The sequence below is a fragment of the Dermacentor albipictus genome, chromosome 8 (genome assembly GCF_038994185.2).
Source record: "Dermacentor albipictus isolate Rhodes 1998 colony chromosome 8, USDA_Dalb.pri_finalv2, whole genome shotgun sequence".
NCBI lineage: Eukaryota > Metazoa > Arthropoda > Arachnida > Ixodida > Ixodidae > Dermacentor > Dermacentor albipictus.
The window spans coordinates 3092025-3112474 of record NC_091828.1 but is presented as its reverse complement, the minus strand read 5'-3'; the positions used below and the strand labels follow the sequence as shown (position 1 = coordinate 3112474).

General features: G+C 48.7%; 2 protein-coding genes and 1 long non-coding RNA gene across 4 annotated transcripts in view; 2 read left to right on the top strand and 1 right to left on the bottom strand.

Annotated features, from left to right (window-relative positions):
• Positions 1-20450, top strand: part of LOC139048613 (uncharacterized) — a 334616-nt gene that overhangs the window by 140653 nt on the left and 173513 nt on the right. The window lies entirely within an intron of this gene.
• LOC135921167 (5'-nucleotidase-like) overlaps positions 1-20450 on the bottom strand; it is a 232739-nt gene that overhangs the window by 163498 nt on the left and 48791 nt on the right. The window contains exon 1 of one of the 2 annotated variants that reach the window (XM_070523042.1): positions 14669-14806. The exons of the other annotated variant lie outside the window; for it this stretch is intronic. Within the exon in view, the coding sequence (XP_070379143.1) occupies positions 14669-14681 (13 nt within the window). The 5' untranslated portion in view covers positions 14682-14806. Of the gene's footprint in view, positions 1-14668; positions 14807-20450 lie in introns of those variants that run through there. 2 annotated transcript variants of the gene reach the window in all.
• On the top strand, positions 8225-8996 carry LOC135921172 (uncharacterized). Its single transcript, XR_010570480.1, has 2 exons — positions 8225-8526; positions 8781-8996. It is a non-coding gene; the product is annotated as an uncharacterized lncRNA (long non-coding RNA).

Sequence of the window (20450 nt, the reverse complement as noted above, 5' to 3'; positions counted from 1 at the left end):
AGTGGGGGAATATGGCATAGGCACTAGGAATATCAGGGAGGAGTTATTAGTAGAGTTTGCGGAACAGAATAATATGAGGATAATGAATAACTTCTTCCGCAAGCGGGATAGCCGAAAGTGGACGTGGAGGGGCCCGAACGGCGAGACTAGAAATGATACTTCATACTCTGCGCTAACCCTGGCATCATACAAGATGTGGACGTGCTCGGAAAGGTGCGCTGCAGTGACCACAGGATGGTAAGAACTCGCATTAGCCTAGACCTGAGTAGGGAATGGAAGAAACTGGTACATAAGAAGCCGATCAATGAGTTAGCGGTAAGAGGGAAAATAGACGAATTCCAGATCAAGCTTCATAACAGGTATTCGGCGTTAACTCAGGAAGAGAACCATAGTGTTGAAGCAATGAACGACAATCTTGTGGACATCATTAAGGAGCGTGCAATGGAACTCGGTGGTAACTCCGTTAGGCAGGATACCAGTAAACTATCGCAGGAGACGAAAGATCTCAACAAGAAACGCCAGTGTATGAAAGCCTCTAACCCTACAGCTAGAATAGAACTGGCAGAACTTTCGAAGTTAATCAACAAGCGTAAGACGGCTAACATAAGGAAGTATAATATTGTTACGTAGGAAGACGCAGACGAAAAGCTATGTACAAATATATTTACAAGGAAAATACGCTGCGCTTGGCCAAGAGGCAACAGCCCGCGCTAGCTTCTGATCGTCGTCGTCGTCTTCACACTGGTGGCCTTTCGGGATCGCGAATATTGTGCCGTAGCACTACCCCCGGCTGCAAAAGCGCCGTCCCGGAGCGACTAAACATCGGAATCGGAAGCAGTGGAGTAGGCCTTGAGCCTACTGACGTGTACGACATCACTAGATGCCACAGGAGAGGAGGAGGTTGAGCCCACAGGAGCAATTTCGTAAGTCACAGGCGTCACCTGGCGCAGCACGCGGTAGGGCCCTGTGTATCGCGAAAGAAGCTTCTCTGAAAGTCCGACGTGACGAGAGGGCGACCACAGGAGCACGAGCGCACCAGGTGAAAACTGTACGTCACGATAGCGGGCGTTGTACTGACACTGCTGGGTGGTCTGTGAGGCCGTAAGTCGAGTACGGGCAAGCTGGCGTGCATGCTCGGCGAGGGCGATGGCGTCGCGCGCATACTCGCTTGTTGAGACCGCAGCAGGAGGAAGTGCAGTGTCTAGGGGCAAGGTAGGTTCGCGACCGTACAGTAGATAAAAGGGAGAAAATCCGGCGGTGTCGTGCCGGGAAGAATTGTACGCAAATGTTACGTAAGGAAGGGCAATGTCCCAGTCGTGGTGGTCCTTGGAAACGTACTTGGCCAGCATATCGGTAAGAGTACGGTTTAACCGCTCTGTCAGGCCATTGGTTTGAGGATGGTATGAAGTAGTCAGTTTGTGTTGAATGGAGCAGGAACGCACAATGTCAGCGATAACTTTCGAGAGGAAGTTTCGACCACGGTCAGTAAGCAGCTGTCGCGGGGCGCCATGAAGCAAGATAATGTCACGCAAGAGAAAGTCCGCGACGTCAGTGGCGCAGCTGGTAGGGAGAGCCCGAATGATAGCGTATCGGGTGGCGTAATCAGTCGCGACGGCTACCCATTTGTTCCCAGATGATGACGTGGGAAAGGGACCGAGCAGGTCTAATCCAACACGAAAGAACGGTTCCACAGGGACGGTGATCAGCTGGAGATGACCGGCAGGTAGCACCTGAGGTGTCTTCCGAAGCTGGCAGGGATCACAGGCAGCAACATAGCGTCGAACGGAGCGAGCGAGACCAGGCCAATAGAAGCGGCGGCGGACGCGGTCGTACGTGCGGGTTACCCCAAGATATCCTGCAGTGGGTGCGTCATGCATCTCAAAGAGCACAGTCTGTCGTAGATGTTTTGGCACGACAAGAAGAAGATCAGGGCCATCAGAGAGGAAGCTCCTTCGGTACAGAATGCCGCCCTGGAGGACATATCAGCGAACGGATGCGTCGGTAGGTGTAGAGCGCAGACGCTCGATGAGTACTCGCAGCGATAGGTCTCGGTACTGCTCATCGGCGATGTTAGCGAAGGCAGACACAGAGAAAATGCCTTCGGCGGTAGTGCTGTCGGCGTCTTCAGGCTCGTCTACCGGGTAGCGAGACAGGCAGTCAGCGTCCTTGTGTAGTCGGCCAGATTTGTAGGTGACAGAGAACGAATATTCTGAGAGGCGTAAGGCCCAGCGACCAAGTCTTCCTGAAGAGTCTTTCAATGAGCGTAACCAACAAAGCGCGTGATGGTCTGTGACAACGGAAAAGGATCGGCCATATAAGTATGGGCGGAATTTCGCAACCGCCCAAACTAGGGCCAGACACTCACGCTCAGTGATGGAATAGTTGCGCTCCGCGGGTGAGAGGAGCCTGCTGGCGTAAGCAATAACACGGTCGTGGCCACGCTGGCGTTGTGCCAGTACTGCTCCAATTCCGTGACCGCTGGCATCAGTACGGACTTCGGTAGGCGCGAAGGATCGAAATGGGCCAGAACTGGAGGCGTTGTGAGAATGTCGATTAGATGAGAGAATGCAGAGGCCTCGTTATCGCCCCACTGGAAAGGAGCGTCTTTTTTCAAAAGGTCGGTTAGTGGCCGTGCTATGGCGGCGAAATTCCTCACGAAACGGCGGAAGTACGAACAAAGGCAGATGAAGCTGCGCACATCCTTGACACACTTCGGAACAGGGAAGTGCGTAACAGCATGGATCTTGCCTGGGTCCGGTTGCACTCCGTTCGCGTCAACGAGATGTCCAAGGACGGTAATCTGGCGACGGCCGAATTGGCACTTCGATGCGTTGAGTTGCAGACCGGCTCGCCGAAAAACGTCCAGGACTGCTGAGAGGCGCTCGAGGTGCGTAGCGAACGTTGGGGAGAATACGATAACGTCGTCCAAGTAGCGCAGGCACGTGGACCATTTGAAACCGTGAAGAAGGGAGTCCATCATGCGTTCAAAATTGGCAGGAGCGTTACATAGGCCGAACGGCATCACCTTGAATTGATAATGACCGTCGGGTGTTACAAAGGCAGTCTTCTCGCGGTCGAGATCGTCCACGGCAATCTGCCAATAGCCGGAGCGAAGGTCAATAGAGGAGAAATAGCGAGCACCGTGGAGGCAGTCAAGGGCGTCATCAATCCGAGGTAGGGGATACACGTCCTTTTTGGTAACCCTGTTAAGGTGCCGACAATCCACGCAAAAGCGCCATGAGCCATCCTTCTTTTTTACCTGCACAACCGGTGACGCCCAAGGACTACATGACGGTTCAATAATGTTCTTGGCAAGCATTTTGCGAACTTCTGCGTGAATAACTTGACGCTCAGCTGGTGACACTCGATACGGGCGGCGATGAATAGGAGGGGCATCGCCGGTATTAATGCGATGTTTGACAGCTGTAGTTTGGGCTAAAGGCCGATCGTTAAAGTAAAAAATATCGTGGTAGGAAAACAGAACGCGGTAGAGTTCACGAGCGTGCTCGGAGGGCAAGTCGGGGTCAATCATTTTCCGTAAGTCAGCGATGGTACAATTTGTCGACTGCGATGGTAGAGGAGTATCGGATGAAGTGTCCTCTACTGCAATGGACGCTACTGAGTGATCCTCGAATGAACAAAGCTGGGCCAAAGACATCCCACGTGGCAGCACTTGTGTCGTCAAGCCAAAGTTGACCACTGGCAGGCAGACGCAATTCACCATAATAGATAAAACTGTATGGGGTACTGTGATCCCGTGTGTAAGGAGGACGTCTTGCATAGGAGCCGCGATGTAGTGACCGTCGGGGACTGGTGGGGATGACACTAGGTCAACGTAGGCCAGTGCCGAAGGTGGCAAGCGAACGAAGTCCGCGGAACTGAGGCGACTGGGGTGTGGTTCAGCAGGATCCAGAACAGGCAGGTCAAGGCGGAGAGTACGGGCGGAACAATCGATGAGAGCAGAATGTGCGGAGAGGAAGTCTAAGCCGAGGATGATGTCGCGGGGACAGTGGGCGATGACTGTGAATAGCACGATTGTTGAGCGATCGGCGAAGGAGACGCGGGCCGTACACATACCAATTACGGGGGCTGTTCCGCCATTGGCGACACGGACAACAGGCGTCGTGGCGGGCGTGATAATTTTCTTGAGCCGGTTACGAAGGTCAGCGCTCATTACGGACAAATGCGCCCCAGTGTCTATGAGAGCAGACACAGAAGCACCGTCGACTTGGACGTCAAGAAGGTTCAGATGAGTGGGCAAAGTCAGTAGTGGATTTGGCGGCGTAGGGAGCAATGCAGCGTCACCTCGAGGCGCTGCATCGTCTAGTTTTCCGGCTGGGAGCGGCGTCCGAAGGGAGTCGGCGAATAGAAGCGACGGGGCTGGGGAGAGCGAGATTGTCGTCGTTGGGGCGAAAGCGAACGAGAATAGGGGCGGTTCGTTGCAGGAGAATCAGTGGCGGCATTATCGGAGCGTGCGGCATAGGGACGAGAAGGGCCACCTGAGGGGCGAGAGTAGGCAGTATAAGTAGACCGGATCGGGGAACTCCATCGACTACGATAGTGCCGAGAAATGTGCCCGATTCGATGGCAGTGGAAACAAATAGGCTTGTCGTCAGCAGTGCGCCATTCATATGGGTTGCGGAAACGTGGTGGGTAAGAAGATGCGGGACGGGGCGAAATCGAGGAAGCCGGGCGGGTATCAGGGCGATGGGCCGAGCAGATGGTGTGAAGACCCATGTTTTCAAACTCCTGGCGGACAACTGCCTGGATCAGTGAGACCGTGACTGCAGATGTGTTGGTGGGACTGGAGTCGAAGGCAGCCGGGTAGGCGGCCTCGATCTCACGCCGGACGATCCTGGTAACAGCGGCAGTGTTGTTGGGACGAGGAGCGTCGGCACAGGAAGATGTCGCTGGGGTGTTGGGCAGACGGGCAAACTGCTGGTCAATACGTCGGCTTTTGGCGAGTTCCAGGCGGCGGCACTCTTTTATAACAGCATCCACCGTGGCTACGTTGTTGCAAACGAGCAAGTTGAAGGCGTCATCGGCAATGCCTTTGAGGATGTGGGAAACCTTGTCTGACTCAGTCATGTGGGTGCCAACTTTGCGGCACAGAGCCAAGACGTCCTGAATGTACGTGACATGGGGCTCTGTTGACGTCTGCACACGGCCGGAAAGCGCCTTCTGCGCGGCAAGTTGTTGACCGTAGGGGTTGCCGAACAAGTCTCGAAGCTGTGTCTTAACCCGGTCAAAAAATCCGTCAGGGCTATCTTAATGGACTTGTAGAATTCTTGAAGGTCAGTCAGGAATTCTTACAGGTACTCTCCCAATACCAATAGGATTCTTAAAGGTCAGTCAGGAATTCCTACAGGCACTCTCCCAATAGCAATAGGATTGTTAAAGGTCAGTCAGGGATTCCTACAGGTACTCTCCCAATACCAATAGGGTTCTTAAAGGTCAGTCAAGAGTGTCTATATGCACCCTCCCAATACAAACAGGGCTCTTAAAAGTCATGTAAAAACTCTTACAGGCAACCCTCCAATGCCACTAAGAGTCTTGTCGTTTATTGGAGATCCTTTACATGTAGCTTTTGTACACCAGTAGGGCGCTTAAAGGTTAGATAGATTTCTACGGGCATCATGACCGTCCGAAACGAAAACGTCCGCGCAGCCGATTAAGCGAGTTGAACGTGTAAAACCTCATGAAAAATCTGCAGTAACCGAAACCGCGATCAGTCTTTGTTTAGTGCTTTTACTTTTATTTAGCCTTTGTGGTGCCGAAATCGGCAGATGCATGAGGCAACTAGCAACCGAGTGGCTTTCCGCAGTACATCGGTGAATGATATTTCTTCACCTCATGTTAATTACGGTTACACAATAACATGAGTTGCGCTACCTTAAGAGTGTCGAGGAGAGCAGAAACTAATTGCCGCTATTTTAGCACAGCTACCGCGTGAGTATATTATGTGTATATAGTATATATAAGCGACGTCACAAACTTGGGCCAGTTAGAAGCGGAATGAAGGCTGCGCTACAATATTTTTCGGTGACTTGTCATTAACTCATAAGCTCAGCGGATGATTAAGATCTCGTACTCTATTTTTGTGGCTGCCGAGCAATACACCATGCATCTATGCGTTGCTCTTTTGCACCACTGATTTCATCAATGTAACGACAAAACCGAACTGGTCATGTCGAGTGCAAATAAAGCTTCAATTTCCTTAATTTTGTTTGTCCTGTTAAAAATGGAGTGTGGAATGCGCACATGCCTGCCTACTGACTGGCATACAAGCTGCCCAGGTGGCACGTCAGGTTGGGCCAACGTTGGAAACATATTGGCACTTCTTGGCCCAATTACGGCCTAAGATTAATAGCGTGGTTCCAATATTGGCAGTGCCATTCTGGTTCCTGGCCCAATGTTGGCCTAAGGTTAACAGCGTGGTGTCAATATTGGCTGTGCCATTCTGATAGAGATCCAACGTTGGCCCCATTACAGTCAGTAAACAATATTGGATGTGCCATTCTGATAGAGATCCAATGTTGGCCCACTTTACACAGTCAGTAAACAATATTGGCTGTGCCATTCTGATAGAGATCCAATGTTGGCCCACTTTACACAGTCAGTAAACAATATTGGCACTGCCGTTCAACAAGGCGGGAATTATTGGACCGACTTTCGTATGGATTTGCCAATATGGGTTACTAGTTGGATTTCTTTGGAGGACATTGGCCCGTAATAAGCTAATTTTCGCCTTGTCGGCTTTTAGTGCTCTACGACTTGCTGAGATTGAACAACGTGTTTTGAAAACTAACGCACTGATCCCAGGCACACTGCGCAGGAACCAAAAATATGTTCTCCCATGTCAACTCCATGAATGGTACACCGCCATTATTGCACTTCTCCTTTACCGAAATGTGTCCCCTAAAGAGAAAAGCCAGTGTACCCCGTAGCAAGCAGGGGAAGTCGCATAAATTTAGCCGCTGCTTTATTGATCGTGAATAAGAACTTGAGCTTAACATAAGAAGCAACGGTATTGCGAATTTGCCTGCGCATTGTATTTTTTGCATGTACGCTCCGCGGCTTTAGTGGGTCAAGATTCTGAGGAGAATCGAGAATTACAGTGCCTCAGAGCTGATGGAACCGTTTTATATTGCATCGAGAATGAGCGCATATGCATTAGTGAAACTATTGTTTGTTTGTTTAGCATGCATGGCATGTTGCGGCGACATCATGCTCCTATTCTAATATATTTGTTTGTGCGTGCATGTGTAGTAAGCTCCTTGTATGAATGCCCCTGACAGAAAAAAAATTAATTGCACGTTTTGGCATTTGCGTGTCAACAACGTCTTGCATTGTCTTTAGTAGGCACGGCGCATTCCAGATTTTTTTTTCGGCCTAGCATTCCGTCCTTCAGCCCCCCATTGCCTCTCCCCCACGCACCCAGGTGAGCCTGGTCAATGCTATCAGTCAAGCGTTCAGACAGCCATAAGCTGCTGTGTCGAATTGGGTGCTCTCGGAAGGATGGGGGAATGCCGCGGGGTCACTATTGTCCTCCTTGTCGCCCTCCATCGCTGCCACCCCAAAACCCGGTCGGGCTAGGTTCAGCGGGGGAAAGTGGCGTTTACGCCGCATTCTTCGTTCACCCTTTCCTTTTGCTCTTTCCTTCTATGCGTCGCTAGCACGCCGACTGGGTGCAACACCGCCTGAGTGCTTGCTGTCCGTTCTTGCCAGCGCACTCCTCTCGTGAAAAATGCTCGCTTGCGCTCGTCATTCCTACTGAGACGCCTACATATTGAAATACGCAGCAATATGGCCACGAATTTTTGTGAGTGTTAGAATTAATATAGGCGAAACAACAATTAGAAAAAAAGTCGGCGCTCGTGGCCACCGTCTTCGATGTGGGATGAACTCGGATACAAAGAAGCATGGATCATACAATGGTGAGTGCATTTGTTTTGCGCATGTTATAAGTTTTATCAGAAGCAATATCACCCAAGCAATATCACGCGGTATATATATTACTGAAACAGGCCTGGCTAATGTAGAGTGCCTGTAATTAAATAGCTCTTTTTATTTGCAGTCTTTGAATAGTGCCTGGAGTAGAACCACGTGTAAATCTCTGTGAATTTCACCCTAATTCCAGGACTATGATTTTATCAAACCACGCGTGCGGCCTGATCCTGCTAGTGATACCGAGGAACCGCGCTTCTTCTCACTGGTATAGGCCTCGTGCACTGCAGCTTCAAGCCGCGCACGTAGCGCCCTCTGTCGCGGGTGACGGCGATTATAGGTTGGGGGTGAATGCGAAGTGGACGCGTTGACAACGTAGGGGAGCATGGCGCCTCGTCGCGTGGTTGTGAAAACCGGGTCCAGGAAAGGCAATTCGCCGTATTGCTGCGTTTATGGCTGTCACAACAGCTACAGGAACACTGCTGGATAATTGCCGCCGATCAAATTCTACCGTTTTCCTAGGAAATCGTATGAGAATGAAAGAAGACAGAGGTGGATCGCAGCTGTCCGCCGAGCAAGGTAAACATGTCTTACTATCGATTAATGCCAGTATAATGTTGCACATTGGGCTTCTTGGTATATCATGATGGAGGCAAAGTAGTTGCGCATCAAAAACAGAACAAAAGAACACAGACAACACACACCAAAGCGCCAAATGTGTGTGTCGTCTGTTTTCTTTTGACCTGTTTCTGATGGGCTGCGCCTTTTGCCTTTATAATGCCAGTCTGTGCGCCTTATGTATTCAGACACGTTATCTTCTTGCTTTCTAACAGCTCAGAGGGAGAGCTGTGGCAACCGAAAAGGAATGAAACGCGAATATGCAGTGCTCACTTCGTGGGAAACGAGAGAAGCAACATCGCTCAGCACCCAGCGTACATTCCAACAATATTTCCACCTTGCTACAAAAAGAGTGATGCCGCCTTGCCCCAGACCATGTTTTCACTTTTCAGAATAAAAGGAGAGGTCGAAGTGACCCTTAGCGCACTGTGTATGCTGCCCTCCTTATCTAGTTTTTTTTTTAGCAACTCTCGGTCGAAGCTGTCGTCTGCTAGATGTGCCGTCGACGGCACCTGGATCATGTCCCTGCGCTCCTCAAGCTCCTTAATGGCACAATTTACACCTGCAAACTGCGAGAAAAGAGCTGCAGGGTTCACCATCTGCAGAATTGGTTTTCGCGAAGGTCGACTTGCAAAATTGATTGCGTCAATCAGCGGCAAAGTCGCATCACACACACACAAAAAAGTAAAAAAACGAACTTCCCGTACGGGAAAAGACTTCCTTGATTGATTTTTTGACATCGACGTTGGGACGCGATGATGGTTTCTTCCATGCGCATGGAACATCCGTGCACGATGTATATTCGTATTCATTTACGAATATCGCCATGGCCGCGGCGTGCTTGCACCAGCCTCCGCAGCCAGCTTTGCATGTACAGCTTGCGTGCAAAATATTTCTGCAATTTTCAGACAACTAAAAAAGAAAGAAATGAAGCGGTTAGCGATATTGAGGCACTTATTTATTTATTTTTTTTGAAGGATTGGTTCACCTCAAGACGCACATCGTAGTCCATGCTTTTCATCTGGACGACACATTTGCCGACGATATCCGACGGGCCTCTTGCGTTCACCGATTCTTCTCTTACTGCGTAAACGTGCCTGCTATAGTACAACCTCGCACCCATGCGTAAGAAGCTCTTCTTGAAGTAGCCATCGATATTTTCTATCTTTAGAAAGCCGCAAAACAACACACGCCGATCACTTGTCAACGCCATCTCCACCCATAGCGCAGTGCGCGGCGCGGCCGTAAACAGTATTGCCCCCAACCTGAAATCTCCGAGGATGGCCGCATGTGGCGCTGCATGTACCGGTACAGTGGCGCCGCGTAACCAGAGCTCGAGGCCTATAGGTCAAGCATCTTTTCCAGCTGACAGTATTTCTTTCTTTTCGTGTAATAAATGCTTCTTTTACTAGTGTTTCTTGACGGAACTTCTCAGTTTCCACATTAAAAATTTCGCACGAAGGCCGCATTGTGTCTACACAGTCTGAAACTAGGCTTCTTGTGCTGCAGCAGGTTTTGCTGCAATTTTTAATTTTAAAGTGTTACGCTGACTAGGTGTGAGCTGTAAACAAAGCGGACGGATCCTGCGCATTTTATGTCTGTTCTAAATATTACGTTAGACCTTGTACAAGGTATGCCATATATGTCGAAATATCAACAAGTGTTACCTGACAAATCTCTTGCAAGAAAGTTTCTTGATTCACCCCTTCGAACTCTCTGCTCAGATTTATAATATTGTGGCAGTATGGCGATTTTTCAAATGAAAACTCTCCCACATACATTTGTCATACCAACATCTCTGACAATGTTTCTTTTCATTTTACAGTGCAAACATTGCCTCCAAGTAATGGTGAAGTCGCTATGGGATATGGTAGCAATATCAACGAAACCACCGCGTTATCGTGGTCCTCGGGGGCCTGATAAGCCCGCTGTCATCCAAGCACTGACAAACCTGCCTACCGACGTCAGCTCCCTGCCCTGAAACCCCTGGCCAGCCCACCGTCCTCGGCACCTTGCCCAATTCCTATCCTGAGGGCAGTGCCTGTAAATGAACTGTTTGAAGATAACCGAGCGTCACCCATCTAGGTCCATGAAAAATGCCTGTTTGTGAAAATTTATTCGCAAATAAACTGTCATAAACGCCAATTTCAGTATTCTTTTATTATTATTTGCAATCATATATGACTTCTGCTTCTTGACATCTTTTTGTCGAGCTTTCCTAGCTACTATTGAGGTAGACGGAAAGGGGACAATTGCTACAAAAAATGCCGCTAGCAAAATGTTTGCGGTAAGAATATTTGCGTGCTCTAAAGCCAGCATATCTAGAATATTCGTCATGCAAAGGGCATTAGCTCAAAGCTGGCATTAAGAATGGCAACGATATGGCTCGACACTGGTACTACGCTGGCAGCACGATGGCTGCTGCATTGGCATAACATTGGCCCAATCTTGGCTTTAACGCTGGTCCTACGATGGCTGCTGCATTGGCATAACATTGGTCCAATCTTGGCTTTAACGCTGGGCCAGCATTGGATTGGGTTGCACTTTGCCAATATGCCAACATTGGTCAAACATTGGTACCAATTTCTGCCAGCATTGGGCCATGGTTGGACCAATGCTGGTGTGCTGCCTGGGTGGTTGAGACGCACAAGAATGTTATTCCTTCAGCCTGCGTAGGACTAGCTGTGCCAATATGTCTTCAAATTGATGCAATCATGCATTTGTGCCATTAATGGACAAACTAATAGGGACCGATAGATTGGTAGACCAGTAGACTGGTAGAGACCAATAGACTGGTAGCCCATCAGACTGGTAGACCATCAGACTGGTAGACCATCAGACCGGTAGACCATCAGACTGGTAGACCTTCAAGGTCCGAAATTACGTATAGCCATCAGACATGTAAGCCAGTAGCTTGATGGATTTTTTGACTGGGAAGTGAATCCCAACTGGTGAGCTCATCTTCGTGCGTGCGATACCAAACTCGAGGTGTGCCACCGAGGTAAAAGATACGTTGGCGAGCATAATAGTAGGGTCCCACCGGTTATTGCGGCTGACGTGTTCATACAGGCGGATCCAGTCATCGACTTCTTCCCCATCTTGGCCCGATAATACGCCAGGATCACGGGGAGCGGGGAGAGTGATGTAGGACGTCGAAGTGGCAGCAGGTGTCGGAGCCGGCAGAGTCGGGTTGTCGTCGCCGGGAGCCATGAAGGAAGGCGCGACGTACCGTCCACTGCGCAGCTCCGTGACGAGGTACGGGAAACGTCCACCTCCACCAGATATGTTACGTAGGAAGACGCAGACGAAAAGCTATGTACAAATATATTTACAAGGAAAATACGCTGCGCTTGGCGAAGAGGCAACAGCCCGCGCTAGCTTCTGATCGTCATCGTCGTCTTCACACTACTGGCCTTTCGTGATCGCGCACATTGTGCCGTAGCAATATGGATAGAATTGAACATGCTCTCAGTAACGGAGGAAGCCTAAAAACAGCGAAGAAGAAACTAAGAATTGGCAAGAACCAGATGTATGCGTTAAGAGACAAAGCCGGCAATATCATTATTAATAAGGATGAGATAGAACAAGTGGCTGAGGAGTTCTATAGAGATTTATACAGTACCAGTGCCACCCACTACAATAATGAAAGAGAAAATAGTCTAGAGGAATTCGAAATCCCACAGGTAACGCCGGATGAAGTAAAGAAAGCCTTGGAAGATATGCAAAGGGGGAAGGCAGCTGGGGAGGATCAGGTAACAGCAGATTTACTGAAGGATGGTGGGCAGATTGTTCTAGAGAAACTGGCCACCGTGTACACGCAATGCCTCATAACGTCGAGCGTACCGGAATCTTGGAAAAACGCTAACATAATCCTAATCCATAAGAAAGGGGACGCCAAAGACTTGAAAAATTATAGACCGATCAGCTTACTGTCCGTTGCCTACAAACTATTTACTAAGGTTCTCGCAAATAGAATCAGGAACACCTTAGACTTCTGTCAAGCAAAGGACCAGGCAGGATTCCGTAAAGGCTGCTCAACAATAGATCATATTCACACTATCAATCAGGTGATAGAGAAATGTGCGGAATACAACCAACCCTTATATATATAGCTTTCATTGATTACGAGAAAGTATTTGATTCTGTCGAAACCTCGGCAGTCGTGGAGGCACTACGGAATCAGGGTGTAGACGAGCCATATGTAAAAATACTGAAAAATATCTATAGCGGCTGCACAGCCACCGTAGTCCTCCATAAAGAAAGCAACAAAATCCCAATAAAGAAAGGCGTCAGGCAGGGAGATACGATCTCTCCAATGCTATTCACAGCGTGTTTACAGGAGGTATTCAGAGACCTGGATTGGGAAGAAATGGGGATAAAAGTTAATGGAGAATACCTTAATAACTTGCGATTCGCTGATGATATTGCCTTGCTTAGTAACTCAGGGGACCAACTGCAATGCATGCTCACTGACTTGGAGAGGCAAAGCAGAAGAGTGGGTCTAAAAATTAATCTGCAGAAAACTGAAGTAATGTTTAACAGTCTCGGAAGAGAACAGCAGTTTACAATAGGCAGCGAAGCACTGGAAGTCGTAAGGGAATACATCTACTTAGGACAGGTAGTGACTGCGGATCCGGATCATGAGACAGAAATAATCAGAAGAATAATAATGGTCTGGGGTGCGTTTGGCAGGCATTCTCAGATCATGAACAGCAGGTTGCCATTATCCCTCAAGAGAAAAGTGTATAATAGCTGTGTCTTACCAGTACTCACCTACGGGGCAGAAACCTGGAGGCTTACGAAAAGGGTTCTACTCAAATTGAGGACGACGCAACGAGCTATGGAAAGAAGAATGATAATAATAATAATATTTGGGGTTTTACGTGCCAAAACCACTTTCTGATTATGAGGCACGCCGTAGTGGAGGACTCCGGAAATTTTGACCACCTGGGGTTCTTTAACGTGCACCTAAATCTAAGCACACGGGTGTTTTCGCATTTCGCCCCCATCGAAATGCGGCCGCCGTGGCCGGGATTCGATCCCGCGACCTCGTGCTCAGCAGCCCAACACCATAGCCACTGAGCAACCACGGCGGGTAAAGAAGAATGATAGGTGTAACGTTAAGGGATAAGAAAAGAGCAGATTGGGTGAGGGAACAAACGCGAGTTAATGACATCTTAGTTGAAATGTAATGGCAGGACATGTAATGAGGAGGGAAGATAACCGATGGTCATTAAGGGTTACGAAATGGATTCCAAGGGAAGGGAAGCGTAGCAGGGGACGGCAGAAAGTTAGGTCGGCGGATGAGATTAAGAACTTTGCAGGGACGGCATGGCCACAATTAGTACATGAGCGGGGTTGTTGGAGAAATATGGGAGAGGCCTTTGCCCTGCAGTGGGCGTAACCAGGCTGATGATGATGATGATGACGATGATGTCAGCCACTTCTTTTGAATCGTGAAGGTGGCAGAGGCGGGGGGGTGGGGGGGTGGGGGGAGGGGGTTTGGGCATGTGACCATACCGCAATTGACGCAGTTAATAAGTTCTTTTATTGGAAGTTACTTAGCATTTTAAAATAAGATTAGCAGAAACTTTTTCGTTGTGGCAGTTACAACGAACATTCTTATAAGTAACGTATCCCAGCATGGAACTCATAGCAAACCTGTTGAATTGATCAGGTCGTACATTACCAACCGAACTCGGATGGTGTGCTTGAGAAGCCACCAATGAAGCTTTATACCGGTCCTAAATGTAATACCACAAGGAAGCGTATTAGGTCCACTTTTGTTTAATGTTTCTAAATGTCATATCCTGCTCATCAACAGATCCGTGAAATTTGTCATAAAGGCCAACGATTGCTTCATACTTATGACAGGTCCAGACGCCGATACATTAGGGAAGCAATGTGAAGATTTTCTTGTGAAGTTATCCTCGTGTACACACTCAAACGGCCTGAACCTTAGTACATCTAAAACAAAGATAATTGTTTTCAGAGCAAAAAATAAAACCTTTCAATTAAATCATGCCATAACATATGAAGAGAAGAATAATTTAATTGTAGAATGACATAAAATACTTGGAGGTACATTTAATAGGAACCTCACCTGAGACTTGCATGTTCCAAGCATATGCAGAAATGTTTCTACAGTCGCTCTGGTGCTCTCGCAGCCGGAAGTCTCTTCAAACGCGAACGAAGTTAAGCCTATGTCACGCATTGTTTGCGTCCCGCATAAACTACTGCCGTCTTCCCTGGGGTGCCATAACAAAAAATACCAAGGATAAAATCCTTAAAATGCAAAAAAGAATCATACGGTACATTGGAAATCACCCGCACCTCTCTTGCACCAGTCCTTTGTTTGCGACCTATAATATCATTCCCGTGACAACTTTCTACAACTTTCGAATTTTACAGGCGTTTTATTTTTTCAAACAACCTCTTTTATGACCTATTAACTGTACCCGCATCGCTAGAACGCCGTGAACGTACTGTTTCGATAAGAAGTACTGATAGCTGGTATGTCCCTCGCTCTGGAAATTATTATAGACATCAGTGACTTAGACATAATCGCCCTTCACTTCTAACTAGCTACACATTTCATATCAAGCCTACAATAAACCAGTTGAGGCAGCAATTTCTTAACACATAACGACAAAATCGTTTAACAACTGCCCTGAAAATGTAGGAATTGAAAAGTTTGTTGATCTTTAAGTGCTTTTTGCATGACCTGTGCACTGTTCCATTATTGTAATTTCTTTTATTGTTTTTACTTTTTGTTGAACTGCTTTTCTTTTTCCGAGTTTTAATTGTATGTGAAATGGTTTGATGTACCAGCTACATTGGATTACGTGTAACTTTGTTGAAATTTCAATCAGTGCCTGTTTCAAGGAGTCAAACTTCAAACAGTGCGGATGCTAAACACCCAATGGCATGTTGGATACTGATACCGTAATTAACCATGTGTTCTTTATTAGCTGCATCTCCTTATTCCTTTAACACTACAAAGTTGTTGTTGAATTTAGTTTTTTTACTGATGTCTACATGGTCGTTCTGCTCTACCTTGATGTGGTTTCTCGGGACCAGTGAATCAGTTGCACACAGTTCTTGCCCAAAAGCTCTGACCATCTGTGTGGTCGGCAGTGGCGTAGCAACAGAGGGGGCCGGCTGGCCATGTGCAAGGGGACATCGGGGGGAGGGGGGGTTGTCATGTACGTCTGAGGACACCCCTCTTTCCGCCGGCTACACCACTGGGGGTCCGAGCTCTGTGTTTTTTCAAGTAAATGAATTGAATTGAATACCAAGTGACGCAATTCGCACATTTGTAATGCCAAGTAATATACAGTGTGATCGTTTTACGGCAAAGCTATGCACCTCTAGCCCCCGTATGCATTCCCCGCATGCGTTCCCAGTGGGAAGGGGGGGGGGTCAGCTCCCCTGCCTTGCTTACGTCCATATTACGGCGCGTGGGCACGAATACGTGGGGCTATCCCGGAGGTTGCGCAATACTGGGCCAACCCGCGGCGGAGGTAAAGCAGGCTTCGAGCACTCCGCCGACTTCCAAAAATAGTTTAATACATTGGGTCCAACTGGAGCCACATCAATTTGACCTTATACGGGAAACACTATATATTGTAAATATCATAACAAGCCAACAGACACGGACACCAAGGACAACATACGAGAAATTACTTGTGCTTAATAATTGGAATAACAGAAAAATACCTTCGCGAAGTTGTTTTTTCATCCACTTTATTTTCCATTTATTTATCGTTGCTTTAATTCATTTATTAAGCACAAGTGATTTCCCTTATGTTGTCCTTGGTGTCAGTGTTTGTTGGCTTCTTATGATATGACTAATAAAAATGGGGCCCTTCGGTTAACTCTCTTCTCGTTGTTGCATAACGAGGGTCTCAAATCCGGCAACATTGATGCCTTAAGGTTGCATATGTGGGTTTTGTGACCAGTTGCCTTCACCCAAAAAGATCACATTCTCGTGACGCCTGCGGCAAAAAGGACGTTCCACGTCCGCTGCCAAGGTCTGCGAGTGGTGGCGCCGGCTAAGACTCTCAGGATTCTACTAGGACACATAAGTACCCAAGAAAGTGGATGGGAAAACAACGCCACGGTAGCACAATTGGTACAGCATCGCGCGTGAAATGCGAAGGTTGTGGGTTCGGTTCCCACCTGCGGCAAGTTGTTTTTTCATCCACTTTAATTTCCTTTAATTTATCGTTTCTTTATTTCATTTATTAGGCACAAGTAATTTCCCCTACGTTGTCCTTGGTGTCGGTGTTTGTTGGCTTCATATGATATGACTAATTAAAATCGGGCCCCTCGGTTAACCCCCTGTCTTCTGGTTGTTTCATAGTGTAAAGGCGTTTATTAGCCACAGGCGTTTGGCAACACCCGCTAGAGCAGGGCACGAGCGCCATTCACGAGCGAAAGCGCTGGAGGGGACGACCCACTATATTGTCATGTAGTAGTGAGGGACAAAACTCCAGCAAAACTGTGAGTAACGAAACTCGCGTTTCATTGGGCAAACTTATGTCCTAAATGCAGGCTACACTCAAAGAACAACGATAGCGGCAAACACAGTCGGCCATCGTCGAAAATCTGGTCAGCGGGTCAAGCGCGTCGGCTTTTATATATCAGCCATCGAAGGTTCCAGAGTGATCGCTGGGATCCTCGTGTCTTCCAGAAATTTCTGCATCATTCGCATCGTGCGATGAAATCAGATTATACAAGGTTCGGTCACAACAGATGGCGGGTAGAACCAGCCTTAACTTTCGAGAAATTTCCGATACATGCAAGCGCATCCTGCTCTGTGCGATAACATTTGTTAGGCGGTGAAACACGGTCTCCCGATGAAGATGAACATGTGCACGTGTCAGTACCATCCTCTAAAAAACCTCGTTTCGATGCTACAAACACAAGAGAGCGAAACACAGAAGGAAGTTAATTAAATGAAAGTAACAAAATAACGAAAAGAAACAAAGTCCGAATAAACCCAATCGAAAAAAAAGGAAAGTGCACGGGTCACGTACGCAAAGTCCTAAAGTTCATTAGCGCTGGTAAAACGGCGTAAGTCGCACAACGTGGGCAATTTGAGGTCGTGAGTGGCGCCGCTGTGATAGCGAAATACCGCCTGGTACTCATAGTCGAGTGCGCAATGCGTCGGATTATCTTCTCGGGTCCAAAATAGCGGCGTAAAAGCTTCTCACTAAGTCCTCGTCAGCGTATTAGGGTCCAAACCCAAATGCGGTCGCCGGGTTGCTACTCGCGTAGCCTCGTCGAAGGTTGTAGTGTCGGCTGTCGGTCGTCTGCTAGTTCTAGATCCGTAGGTGGGTGAGCTGTTCGGCGTCTTCGACGCTCTGGAGATTGGTGGCGACGTCAAGGTTCTGTTCGTCGGTGACGTGCAAAAGCCTGGCGTCGAGAGTCGTCGTCGGGTTCCTGCAGTAAACCACCTTGATCGGCGTGGTCTTTGTGTCTTGCACCGCCGTGTTGTAAGCGAAGGTTAGGTACGACATCCCAGGTCTTGTGTTCGACGTCCACATTCATCGCTAGCATGACGGCGAGGGTCGTATTCAGGCGCTACGTAAGCCCATTCGTTTGTCAGTGGTACGCAGTTTTCCTTCTGTTGATTGTCTGGCTGCATTCCAGAATGCTTGGGGGAGCGCCGCTGTAAGTCAGTTCCTCTGTCGGTGGTAAGAAATTCTGGGGCGCCGTGTCGCAACAGAATGTTCTCGACAAAGAATTTCACCAAGCAATTATTCTACGTCCGAAAAGGAATGCCTCGCCATCATTTGGGCGACTGCAAAATCCCGCCCTTACCTTTATGGCTGGCTACTCAAATACGTCAGCGACCATCCCGCGTAGTGTTGGCTAGCGAACTTAAAGCATGCCATCACGACGGCTGGCGTGGTGGAGCCTCAGACTACAAAAATATGACGTCAGTGTAACCTACAAGTGCGGACGAAAATACTCTGATGCCGATTGCCTAGATCGCGCCTGCATAGACCCACCGCCGCGAGATCACGAGGACGACGACGCCTTCCTTGGAATATCAAACACGGAAGCTAGTCCGTGGCCACGACGATTCACTGATTTCCGGTTGTTGACGTCGGAAAGAGCCCCAACATGTTCATCCCGATCTGCTGAAATGGTCGGCAAGGAGGCTCGATCGGCTGTAGAAATCCCGCTGGCATTTTTGGTGGAGTCTTGCGTCGCTCACAGTCTCGGCATGTCTTGACGTAACGGGCGATGTCGGTGGTGAGGCGCGCCCAGTTATATTTTCACTGAACCCTCGATAGCGCACGGGAGAACTTGAGGTGCCCATAGGTCGGAACGTCATCTGGGGCGTGCAGTATTTCTGGACGCAGCGCTGAGGAAACAGCAAGAAGGTAGTTGGCGCGGACTGGTGAGCCGTTTTTTACGAGTAGGCTGCTTTGAAGCGAGAACGGAGACAATCATCGCCTAAGTGTTCTAGGGACAATGTTGGTGTGCCCTTCCAAATACTCGACGCGGCATTTTACCTCCGGGTCTGCTCGTTGCTATGCAGCGAAGCCTTCCGCGTTTATTTTTCCAAGTAAGTTGCCGTCATCCTCGTCATCTCACGGCGGCGGCTCAATGGGGTCGGGTGATTGGCAATCAACATAAGAGTGTTTTCGTCCGCACTTGTAGTTTACAGTGATGTCGTATTTTTGTAGTCTGAGGCTTCACCGCGCTAGCCATCCCCAAGGGTCCTTTAAGTTCGCTAGCCAACACAACGCGGGATGGTCGCTGACGAATTTGAATAACCTGCCACATAACTAAGAACGGAATTTTGCTGTAACCCAAATGATGGCGAGGCATTCCTTTTCGGTCCTAGAATAATTGCCTTGCGCTTTTTACAGTGACCGGCTAGCGTAAGCTATCACACGTTCAAGTCTGTCTTTCCTCTGGACTGGGACGGCACCGAGGCCTAGGCAACGCGCGTCATTGTAGATTTCGGTATCGGCGTCCTGGTCGAAGTGCGCAAGTACTGGAGGCAACTGCGGGCGTCGTTTTAGCTCTTGAAATGCGTCGGCCTACGGCGTTTCCCACTTGAACTCGACACCACATTGATTTAGATGCGTCAAACGGCTCAGTGATGCGGGAAAGTCTTTTACAAAACGCCTGTAGTAGCCACACTTGCCAAGGAATCGACGCACTGCGTTCTTGTTTATTGGCTGCGGGAACTTTGCCATGGCAGCTGTGTTCTGCGTGTCAGGACGGGCTCTAGATTTGCTGATGACGTGGCCTAGGAAAGGAAGCGCATCATAAGCGAAGCGGCACTTTTCCGGCTGCAGAGAGCCCTGATGACTTGAAGGCCTGTTTTACTGTCGCAAGCCGCCTTGAGTGATCGTCGAAATTTCTGGCGAAGGTGACGATGTCATCCAAGTAAGCATGAGAGGTCTGCCACTTCAATCCTGTTAAAACCGTGTCCATCACGCGCTGGAACGTTTCACGTGCCGAGCACCATCGAAATGCCATAACCTTGAACTCATAGAGGCCGTGTGGCGTGATGAAGGCGGTCTTTTCACGATCCGTGTCATCGACTTCTATTGGCCAGTGGCCAGACTTGAGGTCCATCGACGAGAACTATTTAGCGTTGGCGAGACGATCCAATGCGTGTGTCTATCCGCGGGAGGGGCTATACGTCCTTCTTCGGGATCTTGTTCAGTCGACGATAATCGACGCAGAAACGTAGGGTTCCGTACTTTTTCTTCCCTAAGGCAACAGGAGACGCCCGCGGGCTTTTCGACGACGGGATGATGTCGTCGCGTAGCATTTCGTCAACTTGTTGCTTTATAACCTCGCGTTCTCGCGTTGAAACTCGGTAAGTGCTCTGGCAGAGTGGTCGAGCGCAC